Here is a 21,682-nt window from a genome sequence, read left to right on the forward strand (position 1 = left end):
GAGGAGTTGATTTGTACCCTGCAGCGTCTGCTAGCTGCAATGTATGAATCAACTCCTCCTCATCATTTATAAGATCTAAAATTCTTTAATGTCGTCAGTTTTACAATGGATACCTCTGAATGTGTCTGTAACACCCCCCAACCCACCTCGAATCCAAGTGCCCCCTTACAATGGTCCATATATAGAGTATCAGACTGAGCCTTATAAAGAGGATCTCTCTCTCCCCCATGTTCACCAGACTCCTGAGCCTAAGAATCAGAGGATTTTGGATTTAAAGTCAATCTCAAAAGAGCAGTGACACAAGCCAGCCTTAATCAGAGAGCTGCCACAGCGTTGACATTAATCATCTGTGAGTTGCCAACAGGAACAAACAGCCTCACATCTGAAGAGGCAAATCCAGACCAATGGTGCAAAACAGAGAAGGTGGGCGGCTTCTGCCTTTGCCATCCACCTTCCCCCGCAGGATGAACCCTCAGATGCTGGTAGCTGGCGAGGCAAGAGGAACAGGGGGGTAGCACTCGAAACAAGCAAGAAGCCAGGAACGAAGTGGGAAGCTTGAAGCACACCGGGAAACCAGCAACATTAAAGAGGTCAAGCAAGAACGATAAAGGCAGAAGCCTTGGACGAAAAAGTCTTCTGGAGTCAGGTAATCATGGATAAAGCCAGCGTATAAGACCAGGAAGTAGGACTAAGCTTTGGCAACTGTCCGAGGGAAAAGCCTGAGAATACATTCATTCTGGGCAGCAAACAAGATGGCTACCAGGGAGGAAGTGAGGGTCACAGAGCTGGGGAGGACTGGATAGACAGTTCATGCAGCTCACAGCGCCACCTGAAGGCCAGAGGAAGTTGGCCAAGCACCACCCAACACTGGGAAACGCTAAGGGGTTGGTGATCAGGAGCAAGGGTTTTCCCCAGCACATATCTTCAGGACCTGAATGAGTTGCAAAGGCAGAATATAAATCAAAATAAAATTGTGGAGAAAGCTAACGTCACCTGTTTGTGAATGCAGACCATACTCAGAAATAAGAATGACCGTGCATGCCTGAATGGCTTTAAGCAAACATCTGATTAACATCTTGGAGAATAACAGTTTTAGTGGGCCCTGCTTTTACAATGCAAGTTTCTTTCTTTAACCCTAGATCCAAATCGCAGTCAATAGCTGGTGATTTCACAACCGGTAGGCCAGGGTTTTGCAGGTCCACAAAACACAACAATAGTTCTCCGCTGTGGTGCTGACCCGGGAGAGCCGTATTTCACTGCAAATCAGGAAAAAGAAAAAAAAAAGATTGCTTTTTTTTTTTAGTTCTGTCGGCAGGAAGAGTTCTTACCACATCTGTCACAAAAACAGGAGGGAAGCTGCAGAGGGGGGCCTGCCGAGGGCCAGCGTCCACCAGCCCTGGTCCAGCTGCTTTGGGTGTATTCGTCTGTGTAAATTCTGACTCATCTCGAGTTTTCCAGGCCCTCAGCTGTTGACAGAGGCCCACACGCTCTCTCCCCTCCCCTCTCATTCACAGGCAGAGCCACCTCCGTTCCCATTTACAGCCTCCTCTTACGCCACGACTTCCCTCTGAAAGGCCCAGAGGGGGGAAAAAAACCCCAAGAAAGCAACTTGCTAGGGAAAAGTATTTCTAGGTACCACACACAAAGGATGACCATCTCACTTCAAGGCCACTTAAAATCACATCCGTTTCAATCCGCATTCCACATATCACTTACTAAATAACAATCTCTTTTTTCCATGCTTGCAAATAAAATGGCGCAACATTATTATATATTGATTTGTTTTTATATTAACTAATTATTATTTTATAGATAGGGATTTTTTTTTTCATTGATCATTTTTTGTAACTTTATGCTTTTTATAATTCTATGTTTTTTAATTTCTTTGAGTTTACGCTTATTTTATTTACTTATGTAAACCGTTTTGATTAAACATTGTTTGTAAAGACGGTATACAAATACTTTTAAATAAATAAAATAAATAAATAGACAGAGCACCCCCCCCCCAACGTGACAAGCTTCACACATATGTCGAACCTGACCTCTCACTTTCCTATTTAATGGCTGAGAAAAACCCCCACAGTTCATGAATTTTCTGGCTGTTTGGTTAGGGCGCGCTCTCTCAGCAGGGCCCAGGCTGGCCCCAGTCCCGGCCTCAAGCCACTGCATCCGGGCACTTGGGGGGACGGGACCCTGTTTTCAGAAACTGGACGCAGTGGGACAAAACTTGAGACTGGCTTTATATGTCCCCTATTACCTGGCACCACCTGGAAGCCCGGTGGGAGGGCGAGCAAAAATCAGATCCAACAGCAAAAAAGGTAACACACGTGGCAAGCAATTCACCTCGCGAACATCGTTCTCACGGGCTGGGTCGTAGACCTCAAGCAGCGAGGCACGGCTTGAGGTTTGCGCTCTCCCAAGGTGCTCACACAGGGACGGACGTGGTAAGGTACGCTCTCACCAAAGTGCCCAGCTTTACCCTCGGGTTGTGTGCAAACTCTGCTCCTGATGCAGCAGGGGATTGTGTGCGTGCGGGCGGCTAGCGCCCTCCCCTGGAAATCCCATGCAATGGAGAAAGATGTGCCGGCCTTATAACGCAGGCTGCTCCAGGACCGAGCTGGAGTACAGTTTCCAAGTACCAGGGTCAGTCTACGGGCGGAAGCTGGAGTTCTGGTTCTGAGCCTTCTAGTCGGGCGTTATCTGCAGAAAACACGCTCTGCACACGTAAATGTGATTCACATGCACAGAAAAAATGTTTTCTGCACCGAAAGCATTTTTTGTGTGCATAAATCATATTGTATGTGCACAAAACAAGCACAAGTCCTGTTTTGTGCACATAAATTCTGTCCGAGAGACTCCCTCATCACTGGAGTTAAAGCGTGCGATCACTTTTTAACTCCCGGCGCATTAGCATACCAATTTGCTTACTGCATTGGGAGTTTTAACATTTTTTTAGCGCCTGCAATAGAGGAATGCACACTGAATTTCAGCAGCCTTCACGCAGGGCTCATTACATCGGCCCCGTATGAAGTGTCCTCCCTAGATCTGCTGATGTCAGCAACTCCCAACATCTCTCAGTATCATCAGCAATATCCCCCTGCCATTTTTTAAAATTTGCCACCCAAAGCCCATGTTTGCGCAGTTCAAGCATGAGCTGCCACGAAGAGAGGTCAGATGCAATCTGAGGCCATTAATTATTGCCAAGGTCCGAGGTCCTTAAAACTGTGTTCTTGTGCCAGTCACATGATCGCTTTCGCCAGCCATTAATGCCGCGGGCCTCCTAACCTTTGAAAGCTGAAGCGAGGGACACATTTTGAGAGCAGGAAAACTCCAATTTGTTTCCTTATTAACAACATCTCTGACTTGTCCACACATTCATCTGAAAATGTTATTTCTACTCCTGTTTTAAGCGAATATCCCTTCGAGCCTTGCAGCTGAAGCTCTGGGTGTGTAAAACCAAGAACGCCACCTGTCAAAGCAGCAGGGCCACTCACAAGCCCTGTGCTTGTGGAGTCTCTGGGGCGTTTCCTGCCTGTTCTGCATGTTGGCAGCTGTGCCAGCGAGTGCGCCCGTGGTGCACGGTGCCTGTGTCCATGCCTGCGAATGTATACGTTATTCATGGTACCTCTCTCTGAATGACGGTATACAAAACTCGTCAAATAAACGAGTTTTGATATACAAAACTCGTCAAATAAACGGTGCACGGTGCACCGTGCACCACACGGACATTCACAGGCACCATGCACCACAGCACCATGCACCACAGCCGCACCGTGCACCACACGGTGCACGTGCACCACAGGCACGGTGCACGTGCCTGTGGTGCACGGTGCTGTGGTGCATGATGCCTGCGAATGTCTACGTCATCATGGTACCTCTCTCTGAATGACGGTATACAAAACTCGTCAAATAAACCAATAAATAGCGGTGTGCATGGGCGATACGGTACAGCGTGCGTGTGAATGCACAGCCTGCTCCCTCCCGCGGCTCTTAAATTTACGTTTTAAGAGAGCTGGATACCGAATACAAGCTTCCGCCCATCCCTCGCCCTACTGTAACTTCAGATGGGTTTCCCATTTTGCAAGTCACCGCCTGGTAACGAGAAACAGTTTATTTTTCTTTTACATCATCTTTCCTTCCTGGCTAGATTCTCCTTTGATACGAGGGAAGCCATCTGAAGAGGTTATAACTACAGCACTAATTAAATTTTTTTTTCCCCCTCTCCCTTTTGTTCAACGCTGGCAGTGCAGACGGATTAAATTCGGCTCGGCTACGTCTTCCCTCCTGAAAACCCAGGGCTGGTTTACAGCACCTCCCCCGTTCCCCTGCAAAAAAATGAAAGCCAGCCTAGGTTTAAAAAAAGGGTTAGGAGTGGAGTCCAAAGATCATTTTACATGCGCCCTTCTCCCCCCCCCCCCCCCCCCCGAGACCGGGGCACACAAGCAGCGTTCACTTTCCCTTGTAAGCTCAGAGACGATGGGGGAGAGCTGCAGAGCTGTGCCCCATTGCTAAAAAAAAAAACCCATTGCATTTCCAACACGTTTTGTCCTCCTATTGTCTCCTGCCCGGGATCTTCTGTTATCGCATGCAGGAAGCTGGCAGGGAAAAGCCACACTGGCAAAAAATAAAAAATGCATAAAAGCACCCTCCCCGCAAAATCTGGGAGCTCCAAGCCCCAGGGCGCACCTTCACTGCTTTAAGAAACCCTTCTCCGCAGCCACCGTCCTGCCAAAAACGCGTCTAGTCCAAGACAATCACGCAAAAGGGTTTTCCTTGCTCATCGTCAAGAGAGCGTCCGTCCCCACTACCCGCGTACTCCAAGGTTTCGGCTTGGGCGCCCGTCTGCCCCTTACCGCTGGGAATCAAAACGGGTCTGGCCTCTCACGCGGAAACGTGCGGTTTTCGCAGGCGGTCGTTTGCCTTACGGAGCAGCGGGGGCCACGAACTGGGAGAAAAGGGGAGGGGGGGGGGGCGGTCGAGTCCTAGGGTGGCTCCTCGTGAGCGTGGGCGAGTCACTTTACCCCTCCCCCGCGCCTCAGGTGCAAACGTAGGGGCTGATGCAATACCCCGCGCGCGCAGCCGGGCGCCCTGTTTCACCCACGGTTGGACGCGGGTTGCGTAGGCGCAAGCAAAAAAAAAAAAATCCCCTTATCAGCGCCTCCGCCAACGCGTGTCCGACGCACGGGGAAACTAATAGCGCTCATCATCGCATGCAAACGCGTGTGGATCGGGCTATTAGTTATTCACTCCCCGTGCAAAAAAAAAACGCGCGTGCAATGTGCACATTTTTGCGCTCAGGCTCCAGGCAGGCGTTCATTTCTGAGGGCCCCCAAAAAAATTGTACAGAAAAGCAGGGGGAGGGAGAAAAGCAGGTGGAGGGAAGCTCAGGGCAGGTCAGGCACGGCTGCCGGCAGTCGGGTTTGGAAAAACAGCTGCCGAATTTAATCAGCGTCTGTTTTCCTGACCCCTGGATGTGCGCCGCCAGCGGACCTCTCTCTCGGGTGCCCGCGCATTCGCCCCTAGCACCTCCTAGACAGCACAAGCCCTAATTTAAATATTGCATGGCGCGCCCCCCCCCCCACCGGAGAGGTGCCTGGGGGCGCGTTAGGAAAGCGGGCGCTGAACATTCTCTGCGCTCGCTTTCGGCGCACTTTTTTTTTTTTTTTGCATCGTCCCCTTAAGAGCGTAAGATGTCCGGGGGGGGGGGGGGGGGGGGATGGGGGGAAATCGGGAAAAAACCCGAATGTAATCCACCGTGAAGCGCAAAAAAAAAAAAACCCCCCAAAATCGCAGAATATAAAAATTCTAAATAAATAAATAATGTGAGGCGATGCTGTGTAGGAGCTGAACTACCGCTAACAAATTTTTCAAAGCACCAAGAACTTAAACGGTCGGCACAGTAACAGGAAAGCGCCAGATTCCTTTTAAGTAGGCTCTTTTTTTTTGCTACGCGCAAGAAGCAGGCGCGGAGGCTCTCGGGATTTCGTTATTCCTTTTGCTGGGGGAGCCGGTGCCGCGTTACCCAGCCGGAGGCGCAGGGTGCCGGGTGCTCTGCGCACCTTCTCTTTGACACAGGTGACTACGTCTGGAAGCAGAGCTGAAAGCCCCGAGTCCGACCCCGCCGAGGAGGACGACGGCGTAGAAGAAAATGCACGGAAAGTTTGGGGAGGGAGGCCGGCCTTGCCCTGCCTGAACTGTGAAAGCCACCCTCTCTCTCCAGCCACACTGTCCCGTCCCCCCCATGTCGTCTTATTCCTCGCCTGCCTCCCCACCCCCCCCCCCGTTTTACGTTTCAGGGATAAAAAGGCCGAGAAATTAAAGGTGAACCAACAAACCAAAGCCAGGCCATAGCTTTTCCTTAATACATTGCTCAGCTGGCGATTCAGGAGCTTGCACGCCGCCGTTCCTCGAGTCCAAGCAGAGTGAGCGGGAAAACAAAACAAAAAACCACATTTCCCCAGGAAATAAAAGTGAATCTGCAGTGCATCCATCATCATCATCATCATTATTTTTTTTTGGTTTTGTGTTAATGTTTGCTCACCTTCTGTGCTTTCAAGAGGACTTAACTCACACAGCAAAAAGGAATCGGGCGCTCCGTTATTGTTTCTCAAGTCTGGGGACAGCTCGAAACAGGCATTTTGAGGGGCTGCCACGAATGCAAGAGGGACCCGAAGCGGGTCCTAGGGGCCGCGGTGGCCCCCGGAGAAAGCGAAACGCTTCCGGAGGCCGCGTGGCCTGCTCAAGTGGCCCAATGAAAAAATTACCCACGAAGGACAATGCTTACATGCGAGATTTCAAATCCACGCGGCCTGCTTCTTCAGCTCCAGCTCGCCCGCGAGTGCATTTACCGAAATCAAAACGCTATAAATTAGTGTCAGTTTGCTGGGAGGGGGTTATTGATCAGCTCCGGAGTGAACGAAGCGGAGGATTTGTTAGGACAGTGCCTCAGATCTTTTAGGAGCCTATAACCCCCCCCCCCCCCCCCCCCCAGAGATTTTGATAATGGGAGTGAAGGGTGGGGGGGTCTATACAGGATGGGAGGAGTGGAGGAGTAGCCTAGTGACTGGCGCAGCAGGCTTTGAACCAGGAAGACCCGGGTTCAAATCCCACCGCTGCTCTCCTTGTGACCTGCTCAAATCCTTCTGTTTCCTCGGGTACAAAAATTAGATGGTGAGCCGCTGAAAAGCGGGCACAACCCCGACATAAATCAAGTGCTTCCAGCTCCGTAAGCAGGCCTACGTCCGCAGCAACTCCCCCCAAAACGGGTGCATTTCCCCTTAGTACAAAAAAAATAATCACCACCAAAAACTTTGGTGTCATCTCAGTAATAGCGACAGGGAACTCCCCCAGCGCTGTGAAGTAACACAAAACTCTGAAAAGGACACAGGCAGAACCTGGAGAGAAACCCCCCCGACAGCATCGCACCCCGACTGCCAGGCTCAAACAGTAACTATACCCCCCCACCCATGGAAAGGCAGAACCGCGCCTCACACTGGGGGGGAAAAAACAAAACAAGCCCAAAGGCCGGATACCTCGCCTGCGCCACACAGGCAGATCCTGGGCAAAGCACGGAATAAGCCCCCACAAATGAGAAATATGCACGCGGAAATGGCAAGGCCGAGGATGCAGGCCCACACCAGAGGAACAGAAATGCATGTTCCCCCCTGTACTGAGCAAAATGTAAATAAATGCAGCAGAGATGCACATCACAGAAGTTGATATATAAACTGAAATTAAAATGCCTTTTCCTGCCTTTATTGTCTGGACTTTTTAATTTTCTAATATGTTGGGCCCCAGTTCCTCTAATCTGTTTTCTCTTAACTCCTTTTCTCGGGTCTCCTGTCCATTTGCTTTTCTTCTCTCCTGTCGTCTTCAGTTCCTCCCTTTCATCTCCATCCACTCCTAGCTAGATTTCACCCTCTCTTATTTATTCAGCCATTCGATATACTGTCGATCCAAGTGAAGATCACAGCGGTTTACATCATGACAAATGTCATAGGCAGGCAGTTACGTTCACTAGATGTGTTAAAAAAAAAAATCACACACTTTTAGCAAGAGGTCAGGGGAGGGGTGAGGAAGCAGGGGATGAGGTAGTATTTTTGACAGAGGGTGCTGAAGGGATAAAAAGAGAGAGAGGAGAAGTCCCAAAGATTTCTACTTAGGCTGAGATGGGAAGTAATGAAGTACTGTGTGCATGGTGAGTTTGACTATGAAGGGGCAAGTACAGATTTCAGAAAAAAGTTTAAAGTTAGGTAGAAGGCATTTTGATTTAACCACGATTTAAGGTTGCATTTTTATTTGTTTCGGTGGTCCAGCTGAGTCTCGGGTAGAGAGTTCCAAAGTTTAGGGCCTGCAACGGAGAACATACGGTCTCTTATTTTTGCCTGATGAGTAAAGAGTCTGGCAGCAGCATTTTGTAGTAGCCATAGTTTTTTTTTTTATAAGACCTCTAGGTACCCCGAGTAGAAGAAAATTGGGTTTGCAGCACTGTGTGGAAGTCTACATACGTCAGCAGAGGTTTCAGTCAATGTAGTAAATGCAGTTTAGCATAGCCTGATTTGATTAGTTTATTTGTGTGTTTTTCCATAGTTAGGTTCTCATCAATCTGTATTCCCAAGTCTCTCACTTGGTCTGAGGGTGAAATATGGAAGTTACCCAGGTTAAGTACCTGAGGAGACGTTATTGGGCGGATTTCTTCTTAACAGAACGATTTCAGGGGTTTTTTTTGGTGTTTAGATACAGTTTGAGATTGGAAAGTTCACTTTGTATAGCATTCATATGCGTGATGCTAACGTCTCTCTACTACGGAGATGGTGCACGGAATGTAGAACTAAATGTCGTCAGCATATAAGGTGGCGACTCCTAGGTCAGATAGTAATTTACAGAGTGGAAACATGTAGGTGCTGAATAGAACTGCGGAAAGTGCTGAACACTGGGGGACACCTACGTTGATTGGGAAGGCATCAGTTATGTGGTTACCCAGTTTGCTTTGGAATGTCCTTTTTGATAGGAAGAAGGTGAACCACTTCGTTACATCGCTGTCAATTCCGATTTTTCTAAGCTGATGGCCAACGGTGTCGAAGGCTGCTGTGAGGGCAATTAGCACCAGGAACTAAGATTTGTTGTTGTTAATTCCCCACAATGTGAGTCAAGCCTCAGTAGAACGATTTTTTTCTGAAACCGAATTGGTTTGGATGTAAAATGTGGTGGTCATCTAGGTAATCTCCAAGTTGTGATAATCCAGCAGTCCTCAATCTCCCTCTTTTCACCTCTTACCTATCAGCTTTCCATCCCCCACTCATCCTCTTCCCAGTCCATTTCCATACTTTCTCACCCATCCCCATTTCCCATTTTCAGTCTCTCACTCCTATTTCCCACTTCACCCACTCTCTACTCCTCCATTTCCAACCTCTGTACTCACCTCTCCCCAGTCCTCACATACTTTCCTCTGGCTCTCATCTCCTCCCCTACCCACAGCTGTTTTATACCCTACCAAGCGCCTTCCTCCTCAGCCACATTTCCACCCTTTCTCACCCCTTTTTTTTCCCCACTACCTCTTACCCTTTCACATTCCTTTCCAAACCCCTCTCTGGTTTGCCAGGTTCTTCACATCATATCTCAACCTTTCTACAACCTTCAACCCCCTTCTCCAATTCCACATCCATAATTCCATCTCCTACTCCAAGCCCATCTAATCACCCCCCCACTCATTCTTGCCTACCTAACTACCAAATCCTGACTCTCCCCACCCATTCCCATTTTCCCCCACAATTCAACCTAATCTCTGAGAGTCCACCCTTCCTCTCTCCCTAATCCTAGATGAAAGCGAGAATGGGGGCTGGATTGGCCACTGTTGGAAACAGGATGCTGGGCTTGATGGACCCTTGGTCTGACCCAGTATGGCATGTTCTTATGACTCCCAGATTGGGAGAGGCAAGACAGCAGGAACCCTTAACCCCCCCCCCCCACACACACACATCTGGGAGTCCCCTCCTCCCCTTCCCCAAGTCCCCACTCTCCCCTTCCACACAAGCCCCATTTGCACCCCACTCAATCAGAGAGTTCCAACTTCTTCCTCCTCCTCCCACCACTAATCTGGGCAATATCATAGTCCCCGATCTCTCTTCTCCCCCTCCACATGAGCTGGGCATCCCCACTCCCGCCAAATCCCTCAGGTTCTCTTCTTCTCCCCATCCATCGAGTATCAGTCTGTGCACCTGCATATCCCCCGTTATCCATTATCTCCAAGTTCCTGGTTTCCCCCTGGAGCTTTAATCGTTTTCCTATGGTTGACCGTTTTGCTTTGTTTTTTTAAATCTCCCTTACCTCCCCCTCCTCTGTGCCCTGCGCTTGTAACCCAATCACTCCTGCCTCCAGGTTACCAGCAACTCCTCTTCCTTCACCCAGGTGCAGTTCAATAGCAAAACTATTTGAACTGTGCGACTCTTGTATCTACAGCTCGTCACTGAACTGCATGGGCCATGGGCGTGAAGAAAGAGGAGAGGCAGCGAGGAGGAGGAGCGATCAGGTTACAAAAGCACTGGATGCGGTAGGATTTAAAAAAAAAAAAAAAAAAAAAGGATTAATTGTAGGCAAAGGAATAATGAACCGGGGAAAGTCAAGGACTCGGGCCCTGTTTACCCATAGCTAACGACAGCCCTGGAACAAAAGTGGCCTGCATGAGGAACTCGGGTACTAGTTTTTGGAAGCATAGAATCAGGAACGGATACCACTAAACTGTGGTCTACGCCACCAACAGTCTTTGAAACAAACTAGCAGACAATATACATTTGCCAGTCACCGTATCAGCCCTCATCAGTGTTATCAAGTAGAACTCCTGTGCTTCAGGGCAGAGATATCCGTTATCCGATTCAGCGAGAGGCCCAGTGTGGACCAGAAGTCAAGAAATGTGACTTCCACATTTTGCACCTTTAGCCAAGTCACTTCATCCACACCACTGTCTCAAGCACCCATGTAGACTCTAAGCTCTCTAGGTCAGGGGTTTATTGCACCTGTATGTACTCTGCTATGAAAGTGCCCGGATTTGTATAAATCCCAAATAAATAAGATGTTGGAGCAAGGCCTGAACGACAGCGATTCATACTGTAAAGAACAGATTCTCCAGTGGATAATTCCAGTTTCAGAATATTTGTTCTCCACCCCCCCCCATGTGTTAACGTAACTAAGAGCTTGCTCTCCAGGGCTATGTTACAACAGCTGCTCCCATCCCGTGTTCCTGTGTATGCTACCAGGATCAAATTACATGCCTTTTGTGTTCTTCCTCCAATTGGCGGTCATCCACATTCTTTATCCTTAAAAAGCTGCACCTCTTGCTCAAAAAAAAAAAAAAAAAAAAAAAGGGAACAGCTTTTCTACACTGTCACATTTCTCAGCACACGCACCCATACACACACGCACACACCCACACACACAGACACATAACGCGCGCACACACACACACACACAGACACACCCGACGCTCCACTCTGGCTTTAATGTTAGTCACTGTGACTGTCTCTAACCAATGTAACTGCACAAAGCAATCTGCCTGTTCAGATGTTGACGGCATAACTCTGGCACAGTTTTCTTAAACACTATAATCTGCAACATGGAGAGTCTTTTTTAAAAGGACGGCCAAGCCAGTCGCTCTCCTTCCTCACTCGGGTACAGGCAAAACAGGAAGTAACGCGGTTTGGGGGTTTTTTTTTTTTTCAGACTTTCGTCTTTCGCCTGTGTTTGCAACGGTAAAGAACGAAGGGGGTTGAATGCTCAAAATGACTTATGCAATTACAATTGTCTTTTTAACCACACAAAACTAACTGGTTAAAAATCCCAACCCTTGGTTTTGGTCTGGTTAAAAATCTGTCTGCACAGAACCCCCCCCCCCCCAGAAAAAAGAGTGTGAGTGTGTGTGTGGGGTCTAGGACAGGTTTTTCAGATTTAAGTGGTTAGCCTGATAGTCTGCACGAAGCTGCTAAATTTGCGCGGACAGAGACATCCGTGCAAACGGCTGCTTTTAATCTAACCTGTTAGTTGCGGCTGAATATCTGGACAAAAGGTAAGCATTTGAAATTAACCAATAAACTTCGCTGGTAGGGTGGCACTTTGAAAAATTAAGCGTTTCCTAATTTTATCCTCCTGTTTCTTCAAAATTTTTGGCACTGGGTATTGTGCTAGCAAATAAACGACTCTTACATCCTTTAAAAGAGATGAATGCTCCTATCTGAAGAGGAAAAAAAAAAAACCATTCACCTGCATGGAAAGAGCCTTCTGGGTGCAAACGGATGCGGTGCTATAATGTAATAGCCGCTGTTATTACCGGCATCAGTAGCATGGGATTTGTTCAATGTTTGGGGACTTGCCAGGTACTTGTATCCTGGTTTGGCCACTGTTGGAAACAGGATGCTGGGCTTGATGGACCCTCGGTCTGACCCCACTATGACAACTTCTTATGTTCTTGGATTTGGAACTTTAATTACTTTTTTTAAAATCTGAGCTCAAGGTGAGTTACATTCAGGTACTGCAGGTATTTCCCTGACCCAGAGGACTCACCATCCGATTTTACTAAGGCTTTTCTCCCATTCTACGTCTACGGGAAACCTGCTTTGCAGAGGAGGCCCCTGAGGCAATGGAGGGAGAGGTCACAAGAGTGGGGTCATCAGTGGGAGAAACTGGATTTGAAGCCTGGGTTTCCCTGCTCCTCAGGGTCTGCTGCTCTTAACCCAACGCCGAAAAGGTCCCGGGGCTACCTCTCCGGCAACCGAAAGCAGGAGAGCCGCCGGGGACCCCAGCAAGGCCCTGGGGCCTGCTCCTTTCCACACACCGTGGCTGACCGAGCCCAAATCCCGCCGTCATCTGCAGCTCGCTGGAGCACACGGGCCTTTCCCAGCATGAACCTTCCTACCCAAAAGCAAGTAAGAAATATTTACAGCCCACAAAAAAACATCCACCCATGAAACCCCGGAAAGGTGAAAAACGAAAGCAACTCTCATTCTGAGAGGCGTTTCATAAACAACAACCACCATAAACCAAAACGTTGCATTAACGCTGGTTCTTATGTAAGAGGACTGCAAACACATTCCAGAAAGCAATACAGATTCCTTTCACACGGAGGGGTTCCTGGATGCTTAAAAGACCGAAAAAAAACCAAATACCGAATTTTGGGGAGGTCCAGTACACAACTGTGGGAAACCAAATTCAAACTGTTATTCTTATCTTAATTAAGTTTATAGAGGAAATCCAAGTCAAACAGCCAAACTGCAGAGCTGGACACTTTCTCTGTGGTTCAAAGCTTTTAACAATAACTGTAATAAAAATGTACCACGAAAACGCTGAAAAGTCATTATTTACTGGCATGGTGTGTTGAACTCGTGCTCCAAAATCAGTATGTTAGGCAACAGCCAAACACCCCCCCCCCCCCCCCCCCCCAAAAAAAATGTACCCGACTACATTTTATTATTTAAAAAAAAAAACCACTGAACAATAATTTAAAAAAAACAAAAAACACAATCTTAAAATGCCCCAAAGATCAAAAACCACTTATCTTTCAAACTGCTCCAAATGCCCTGATGGCCAAACTGCAAATACTGAAGCTCATCTCAAGGCAAACAAATATTATTGTTTTTTTTTATTCAGGGATTCATACGCAACCCCTCGTCTGCACGAGAAATCTAGTCTGCACTCTGCGTATCAACTGCTCCCTATAAAACCCAGAAATACTCAACCCTCCTAATGCACCTCGGCCATAACCCCTTCGGGTTTAGGAAGTCAGAACAGAATATTTACAGACATTTGCAATCAATCTTTTTTTTTTGCCATCATTGTAAACAGAATCCCAAGTCAAAGAAGTCAAACGGGATAATATTCTTACTGATCTGCAAGGGATAGGGGGCAGAGCATAAAACACACGTTGCGTTTTGCCAATTGATCTCAAACCGCTAGTGCCCCGCTCATCAGGGAAACTGTGGTATCTTAGGATTTCACTTTTACCACCGCGCTTCAATGCCAGCTGACGTCAGAGTAGGTTATTGGAGGCTACGCTTTCTATAAGTAGTACTTCCAGGTAGTCCCATTCTCTCTCCCCTGTGCTTTTGGGCCCTGCTCTCGGACTGCGCCCTGCATGAATTTCTGATCCATTAGAGGTAATGCCGAGTCAGCTGCAAGCACCAAAACTGCATTTAAAACTTTTTTTTTAATTTAAAAAAAAAAAAAAAGTTTTTTCACCTCATCCCACTACTTGTGCTTCACGGTACAGTTTGCATTGAATTTTCCCTCCAATGAGTTTGAAATCCATTCCATCCGTGTCTGAAATGCCGAACGAGCCAATCAACTAGAACATATTTCAAACCCATCTCAAGGACATTCAAAGGAGAAAAAAAAAAAACGCCAAGAGATCCATATTCAGTGGCGCTGTACGGATATTTGGCTGCACTGACCAGCCGGCTGTTTATCCAGTTAAACAGTCCGCTAGATAAGGGAGGAGCGGGACCAGGGGCCATTGCAGGGCAGAGCTACTTATCCGGCTTAGTCAGTCAGAGACGTTTAGGGCTGCTATTCAGCTGTCATAAAGTTAGCTGGATAAAAACTTATATAGCTGCACCCACTGAATATCTCAGCCGGGTAAGTTTATCTGCTTCATTTAGGAAGCCGGATAGCGGCTGAAGATGAACCTCGACGTTTTTTTGTCTTCCTAAAAAAGAGAACGGGTTCTGCACAAGGTAAAACTGCTGAGAGGTTTCCTCACCTGCCTGATTTGGGACGGCAAGCCAGCGGAGGGCAGGTGCCGCGGCATCCGCGGGGGTGGGTGCATCAGCTGGCGAAGCTGCTGCTGAAGGAACTGGGCGTTGCTGACCTGCTGGGACTGTTGCGTAGTCTGAACCTGCTGCTGCTGTTGAAGGTAATGGATCAGCGCCGGCTGCCCTGGATTTGGGGACATGCTCAGCTTTGGAGTTGCTGCCTCTGGCGCAAAGTGAGACAGCGGTTTGGTGTTGTTGAAAGAGAACTGGTCTTGGGTCGCCGGACTCTCGGTCACCAGAGAGGGCTGCAAACCGTTCGACGACGGCTGGATAATTAGGTTCATGCTTTTTGACTGGCTTGAAGCAATTGATTTAAACAGTGTACTCTGTATACTGGACGGATTGCTATTCGGAGTGATATTAGGCAGCAAAGTATTTTGAGGGCTAAAAGGTTGCTGGTGCAGTACCGGACTGGAAAGTTTCTCTGGCCTGTATGGAGGGGACGGCCTTGTGTTGGTGGCCGCCATGCTTGACACCAGGTTGCTCGGGGGACTTTTGATATTGCCTGCAGGGATGCTAGTCGAAGACAGACTTGGCAGCATGGGATTCTGAGGACTGTAAGGCTGTTGGTTAAGAGCAGGACTGGAAAGTTTCTCGGACCCGTACGGAGGAGAAGGCCCACAGGACGGGTTGCTAGTAGAAGACGACATGCTTGAGAGAAGGGCATTTTGAGGGCTTTGAATGTTGTTGCCTTGGAGGCTGTTTGAGGTTATGCCGGATACCATGACATTCTGAGGACTGAAAGGCTGATGATGTGGAGACGATGCTGGTCTGTAAGGTGGGGAAAGACCCGGTGGGGACATGGCTGGCCAGCTGGGAGCCTGCACCTGCTGCTGTTTAGTAGAGGAGACCTGTTTGCTTGCTGCTAATTGCTTTAACTGTTGTGCATGCCAGTTTGCTCCCGGCATGTTGGGCAAGGCGACCTGATGCAGAGAGGACTGTTGACTCTTATTTTGACTTGTTGATGGAGGTGGTTTGCTCGTCGCAACGGAATAACTTGCTCCAGCAGATGAGGGTCTCATTTGGGGCGATCCACTGCTTGTTGGATTGCAACCGGGAGAAAATTCTTTGTTGGAAATATGGTTCTCCAGGTGAGATGGTGGTTGTGGGGAAGATTTAGGTGTAGTACTTAAACTTGGCTGTGAATGGCTCATACCAAGTGTTTCCTCTGCCTTCCCTCCCAGGATCTTCTCGAGATCCAACTCATTAGGTGACGGGTCGGGCATTTTAGTCAGCTCCTCCAAGAGGTCTTGCAGTTCCTGATCCACAGACTGCATATTATTTCCCTTCTCATCATAGGGAACAATATTACTTGGCCCACTTGCTGAGCCTTTGTGTCCTATTTCTGAGGTTGGTGGTACTGAAAAGGGAGATCCAATACTACTGCCATTTCTGTGACTGCTGTCCAGCAGAACCGGATGGACAGGGACTCCCATAGACGAAGCACTGTGATTCGTGAAGGGAGAGTTCTGCATCTCTGAACATGACACGTTAGGATTGGCTCCTTGGCTATGGCCAATAGAAAGAGTGACGTCATCAAGGCAGAGTCGCTTGTTTTCATTTGGGAAAATCACATCGGGTATACCACTGGAGGCAGGAGAGCTGTCATCTTCCAATTTTCTCTTAATGGACCCCTGTAACTGGAAAACAAAGAGTACTTTGTATTAGCAGTGTATTCATATTATACTACGTCATACCGAAAACAAATTAATTAGTACTAAAACATATCAGCAACAAAGTCATTCAATAATTTTCTTACTATAAAACTTGTTCATAAGGGGGGTCATTTTGTAAAAGCCCGTCTAAATTTTAAATCAAATAAGTTACCCCAATTTTCAAAAGGAAAGCATGCATATACTTTCCTATTGAAAATGACCCCACCTAAACCACCCGCCCGCCATTACACGTGCTACTTTCCGTACATACTTTTGAAAATGCAAAGTTATGTGAGTTAGGTGCAAACCACTCTCCAAGCCCCACCTTCGCTCAGACAGGGTAAAAACCTATGCCATACGGGAGAGGTAGGTGCGCACGTTTGCCCGCATATCAGAAGGGCTATTTTATAAGAGGCTGTTTGCATTGGTAAAAGCACCGTTTTACTTGCAGAAATGGCTTTGAAAAATCAAGCTCAGTACGTATCACGAATAGATTTGGAAATGGTTCAAGCCAGTAACAAACCTTAGGCAAGATATGATTTGTCTGTCCCTTGTAGTCTGCAGAGATAGCAGCAGATGCAAAAAGTGGCATTGGCTTTCTGTTTCTGGCCAAAATTCACTGGCGAATAAGGGCCAAAGTTGGCTACCAGTTAGCTGGTACTTGGCTCAGATCTGAAATAAAACTAAACATATTAAGGGCACTGGGGAAAAATCCCAGGGATATTTTACCCAAGGTCTTTGCAGCCTTTTTCTAAGAGTAAGCATGGGCATACTTCCACTTTGTAAACTGCCAAGATCTGCAGCTAAATCCAACTCTTGGCCAAACACCTCCCCCCTATGCATGTAACAGTGCATGCATGCAACATACGCACGTAACTTAAGCACATATCAGTCAGAAGTGGCCTTCAAAAACTACCCATTTTATGCTTGGAAGAGTTTTTCCAAGTGAAAACAACAAGAAATGTTCTAGAAAGGGACAGAACGTTTTCAGGGCTAGTAGAGTATTTCCCCCCCCCCCCCCGATACGTAGGCCATGGAAGAGAAAGGCCACAGGCCTGGGGTGCACTTTCTGGGAAGCGGTCGACGACAGCTTCAATCTTAATTGGTGATTTATTTATCCATGGAAAGCAGCGCTCCACCTCACCTTCATCTGAAAGGACTGAACTCTTTTGCAGGGATGTCTCATGTTTGCACAGCGCAGAGGGGCTTAAATAATCCAAATCGGTACGCGACGGCTGCATTTTAAAACGCACGTTACGAAACCAGAAATGCCAACAATCCTCCTCCTGCTTCCCTAAGGCGAAGAATCTCAGCTGAACACGAGGACTGCAGTGCTTGGGGGGGGAGAAACAAGTCACTTTGTAAAAAGCCTGCATGTGTGGCGCTCGTCTCAATGAGCATGACCCATGTGTCAGCAGGATTAATCAGTCGTTCGTGCTATTGCGCCAATTAATGGGGGTTCTAATTTAACTACGGAGACAAATCATGCAATTGGGAAATTATCTAAATAGAAACAGGCAACTTATAAGCAGCAGGTAAATTCCCTTGTAAATTGGCTTTAATATATGAAAGGATTCCGAGGTAAGACCTACCATGCTTTTTATCGCTTAGGGCAAACTTAAGACACAATAGACTGGCACTAAAGAAATTAGAGCTGCGCGGCCTCTCCTTGTTTTTCTGAAGGCCACTGTACAAAACTACCTACAGGAGCAAAGGGAAAGAAAGAAGTAAGACAAAAACAAAAAAAAAACACCCCAATATGCTGTTCAACAACTCTGCCCTCCGGTCATCCAGAAAGAAAGGACCACCAGAAGTTTGACTTCGGTACGTCCTGCATGGAGGAAGCGTTCCTAGAGCCTAGCCCCTTCAGACTTAGAATTATTTTATCCTTAATTATCAGATTACGTGCTGCTCCTCTGCAGTAACCTTAGGGCTTCCCTCCTTAGACTCAGACTCATTCAGTGCCTTTCAGCTGAGCATCAGCACTAGCAAGGAGCAAGGGAAAAAACGGTTTCTGCTCCGCATCACTAAGCCAGCTGGGCATGTTAGAAATTTCGACTGCGCCAAACCAAACCACGGTTTTCAAAATCCGCTTGCCCCATTTTCGTGGCCGATTTGGAAGGCCACTTTCAAGAGATGCACCATCGCATTAAATCATTTGCAAGACCAACTGCAAGCATATTAATGACCTTCGGAAACACATAGAGAAAGAGGAATTCGATAAGAAACTCAACTCTCTTCAGACACAATTAGATAACTTTAAAATGGACATCAAACGAATTAAAGTTCAGAAATTCCAGGAGGGATCAAAGGATTTGTATAGCCCTGGATGAATAAGAGCAGGACGCTTCTTCCTCAGAAGAAGGTCGGATCCTTTGCCCAACCAGTTATATCGATGGCAGATGGAAATATGAGAGATGCCAAAATTTTTTTTTTTACGACCACAGACCAAAAGTACCTTACAGGTCCAGTCAACCATATCAGCCACGCACACATTTCACAACAGGGGCAATTGCAATGCGAAATTATGGGATCTGAAGGGGGTTCAGTATTCAAGTTACCTTCTTGTTATTTAGCAGATGAGGCATTTGGCATGCTCAATAAAGGATGGTCATTCATTCCCAGCTCTCGATAGGATTCATTTTCTACACGGTGGCCTTTTCAATTACTTTTTTTTGCCGATTGAAGAGAAGAATCAGTGTTACAGAAAAATGTTGTCATCAGTTTATAAAGAAATCAAGATGAATGCCCCCCTCGGAACCTATAGATCCATTCATTACAGTTTTTGAACAACTGGTTTTAGAAATGTCTCTGGTATGGAGCAACACTTTGTCCCACTAAAGTATAAATTTAACTATGGGTGAACGGGTCGCTATTAATTAGTTAGCTGAAGATGAGACTATAATTATAAAACCGCCAGATAAAGGTGGAGGAACAGTGATTATGGATCAAGAGAAATACAGGGAAGAAGCTTATCGTCAATAACAGGACCATCGATTTTGTACTTTGTTAACTTCTGATCTTACAGGTGATATCCAATTCAGGATTTGCGCTATCCTGAGAGGGGCACTGAAAGACAACATAGGAGACATTTTTTTTCTTTTTATAATCAGGAACTCCCAGTCATGCCAGTTATGTATTTTGTCCCCAAAATCCGCAAGTCCCTACAGGCTTCACCCCATACGCCCTATAGTGTCTGGTAGGGGATCGGTGTTTGAACCATTGGACAGTTATCTACAACCTTAAGTTTTTCATATACGGTCCTATATTCCCATTCCCCATCCTCATTCCCCTTCCGTCAGAAACCTAGGGGTTCAGCTCGATAACCACCTCAACTTAAAATCATTCGTCCTCAACACAACTAAAGAATGTTTTTTAAACTACAAGTTCTCAAAAATCTGAAACCTCTCCTGCATTTTAAAGACTTCCATTTAGTAGTCCAGTCAATTATCCTCTCAAAGTTAGACTACTGCAATTCCCTATTGCTAGGTCTCCCAGCGATAACCATCAAACCCCTACAGATGGTCCAGAATGCCGCGGTGAGGATACTTACTAACTCAAACAAGAGAGCCCACATCACACCCATCCTTTATTTCCTTCACTGGCTCCCCATAAAATCGAGGATCTCCTTTAAAGCTTTAATGATGAGCCACAAGGACATTCATGGCATCGCCCATCTTAAACTAAGCTCTCAACTCCGCCCACACACAGACAGACCAATCAGAAACGCATACAAAGGATCATTATATGCCCCACCGATTAAATCCGCACTAAGAAAGCGTGCAATTTCGACAGCAGGGCCTACCCTTTGGAACTCTCTACCACCGGAGCTCCGTCAAGAACCTTGCCATCAAACATTTAAGAAACTCCTCAAAACATGGCTTTTCAGACAAGCCTTCCCAGAACCCCCAGACCGCACTGACACCGGTTAAAGGACATAACTGGTCATAATTGAGATCTAGTATCTCTCCTCCTTTATATCCTAGCCTGTTCCTCTCCTTCAGCCCTAACAGCTCTTTCTCCCTTCCCCTCCTTCTCTCTCTGCCCTCTCTCTCTTTCTCCCTCTTTCTCTCTACCCTTCCCTAGGTATGAAACTTAAGATCTACGGATCATGTAAAAGATTCCTTTATGCTATACTCGTATTTGTCCATATGTTTGCATATTTATATTCTATTGTTGTTGTCGTTTTTTTACAACGCCTTAGTAGCGAATGTTCTATTGTATTATATTCTATTAGACGCTATGTTTTATGTAACGCCCTGCCGCGATCGTTCTGTTGTATTGTAAACCGATATGATTTGTATATTATACAAGAATGTCTGTATATAAAATTCAAAATAAATAAAATAAATAAATATATTAGAGACTCTGCCCATCTGATCACATATTTAGATGATATTGTGAAGGCCCATCCCATTCAAAATCATTAGTGGTTGGCTACAGCTGGCGTAAATACTCTATATACAAACATACCACAGGGAGAGGCATTAAATACAGTTAAGATCATTTGGGGTAAATCTGCTAGGAGTGAAACATATCAGGAACAATGGGCAAAACTATTTTTGATTGTGTTAACAGTTTCTTTAAATATGAAAATCAGATATTCCATCAGATTAAAGGTCTAACGATGGGGTCTCCATTGGCCCCCCCCATCGGTAGCCTGTCCGTATATGGACAATTTTGAAGTGAAATATATTTATGAGTCAATTTATTCTAATTCCACTGTTGTGTGAAAACGTTTTATTGAAGACGTATTTTTAGGATGGTCTGGGACACAAGAGCTGTTGTGAGAATTCACTTCATGGATTAATACATTGGATTCTAATTTAAAGTTTAATTTCTCATTTTCTCAAAATAAGATTCCCTTTTTTGGGGCATTGCAGTTAGTAAAGGAGTTAATCAGGTTTTTTTTTTACCACAATTCACTATAAGGAAAGACAGTTTTACATAACACAAGTTTTCATCCCTGACAACTCAAAGAGAATATAGCGGTTGGACAATTCTTGTATTTATGAAGGTTATGTTTGTCTACAAATGAATACAAACAACGCGCTGTTGAATTATCATCTCTGTTTTTTGGGCGGGGATACACACGTAAAATTATACATAAAGCCTTTAAACGGGCTTTATTTGCAAACAGAGACAACTTATTGATTACTAGTAAAAAAAAATAAAAAATTGCGGCATTAAAATTATACATTAAAAATATAAGGGTAGATTTTAAAAGGCTCG

General features: G+C 46.4%; 1 protein-coding gene across 3 annotated transcripts in view; it reads right to left on the minus strand.

Annotated features, from left to right (window-relative positions):
• Window positions 1-21,682, minus strand: part of MAMLD1 (mastermind like domain containing 1) — a 184,411-nt gene that overhangs the window by 65,518 nt on the left and 97,211 nt on the right. Inside the window, exons 1-2 of one of the 3 annotated variants that reach the window (XM_029607740.1) lie at window positions 16,974-17,189; window positions 14,744-16,435 (exon numbers count right to left, since the gene is read on the minus strand). In XM_029607740.1, the coding sequence (XP_029463600.1) occupies window positions 14,744-16,435; window positions 16,974-17,042 (1,761 nt within the window). In that variant the 5' untranslated portion in view covers window positions 17,043-17,189. Of the gene's footprint in view, window positions 1-14,743; window positions 16,436-16,973; window positions 17,190-21,682 lie in introns of those variants that run through there. The other 2 variants (XM_029607738.1, XM_029607739.1) reach the window with 2 other exon arrangements.

This window comes from Rhinatrema bivittatum, chromosome 6 (assembly GCF_901001135.1).
Source record: "Rhinatrema bivittatum chromosome 6, aRhiBiv1.1, whole genome shotgun sequence".
Classification (NCBI taxonomy): domain Eukaryota; kingdom Metazoa; phylum Chordata; class Amphibia; order Gymnophiona; family Rhinatrematidae; genus Rhinatrema; species Rhinatrema bivittatum.